Source organism: Perkinsus marinus (genome assembly GCF_000006405.1).
Source record: "Perkinsus marinus ATCC 50983 genomic scaffold scf_1104296936124, whole genome shotgun sequence".
NCBI lineage: Eukaryota > Perkinsozoa > Perkinsida > Perkinsidae > Perkinsus > Perkinsus marinus.
Genome location: NW_003214247.1, coordinates 1 through 1,145, shown reverse-complemented (window position 1 = coordinate 1,145; position 1,145 = coordinate 1). Strand labels below are relative to the sequence as shown.

The 1,145-nt window shown below is 46.8% G+C and overlaps 1 protein-coding gene across 1 annotated transcript; it reads right to left on the bottom strand.

The window, feature by feature from the left end:
• Positions 1 to 324: 324 nt before the first annotated feature.
• Pmar_PMAR025233 (hypothetical protein) lies at positions 325 to 616 on the bottom strand (the record flags this gene model as incomplete). Its single annotated transcript, XM_002783777.1, has 1 exon — positions 325 to 616. A coding segment is annotated over one exon (292 nt), but the record flags the coding sequence as incomplete, so codon positions are not given.
• Positions 617 to 1,145: the final 529 nt, after the last annotated feature.

Genomic DNA, 1,145 nt, shown 5'->3' with positions numbered 1-1,145 from the left:
AGATCACCAACCAACCTTGTCGTAGATGAACATCACTACGAACAGAGACACCGAATCTCAGAATAGGATTTATACGCCCCCCTGGTGTGGATGATGTAACATCAGGAGTAGAACTTACGGCTCTGGAAGGTGTTGAACTGGTCCCTCCACTATCTAGAACTTCTGGCGGCTGCACCGAACTAGAGGCTTCGACTGCTGTTGAATCCTGACAATCGATAGAACCGGCCGAACCATTAGACCTCGGAGACAGTGGGAGTTCTTCACTATGCGGAAGTGGTGGACAATCTTCCCTAATGAGGTCATTAGAGCTAGATGATAACTTACCAGCAACTAGCTGTTTGGCTCGGCGTAGGGTGATTTTAGACTGATCAGTGCCATCAGTACTAGCAGGCATGGTCACAAGGTCACCGTTGGTATCCTGATAGACTCTAGTACCCTTTTCATAGTGGTCATAGATGAGAGATTGTAAGGCTCTAGCCGGTACCAAGTTCTTGAGAGAAGCATAGACCAGCTTAGAATGCTCCGGACCATTCTCTATAGAGTTACCGTCGTCCGAAACACGTAGTTTCCCACCGTAATCATTCGGTAGGAGTATACCTTCGAACAGATATGCCATAGCAGTGCCAGCAAGTCGAACGACAGTTAGAGGACCTCTCCATGTAGAACTCAGGTGTCGACCAATAGCAGAGTCACTTGTCTCGCTAATATAAACCAAGTCGTAGAGTTCCAGCCTATAGTCTTGTGGAGATTCCCTAATAGAACGCTCACGTAGATCTGCTTGCTTTTGTTGCCAGGCATCGACGTATTCCTGGACAGTAATCTTGATCTTCTCTTGTTGATCAGCTAGAGTTGGTAGTAGAGACCTTACATAGGGCAAATAGTCAACGTTCAGATACTTGACCTCGAGTTTGTCCCAATCGATAGATGGGAAGTCGAGAGGTAGATCACCAGGTAGTCTCTGACGATAACTGTAGTGTAGAGAACTAGGGCTGAGACTTGACCAATAACGAGGTGTGCTATTATAAGAACGGACCGCCAGTAGATAACTGAAAATATAGTCATCATGGGTAGCACTAGATGCCTCGATAGCCCTGGAAGTCTGAGCTAGATCTCGATGGGATCGTTCCCAGAAAGTCAAGTGTTGG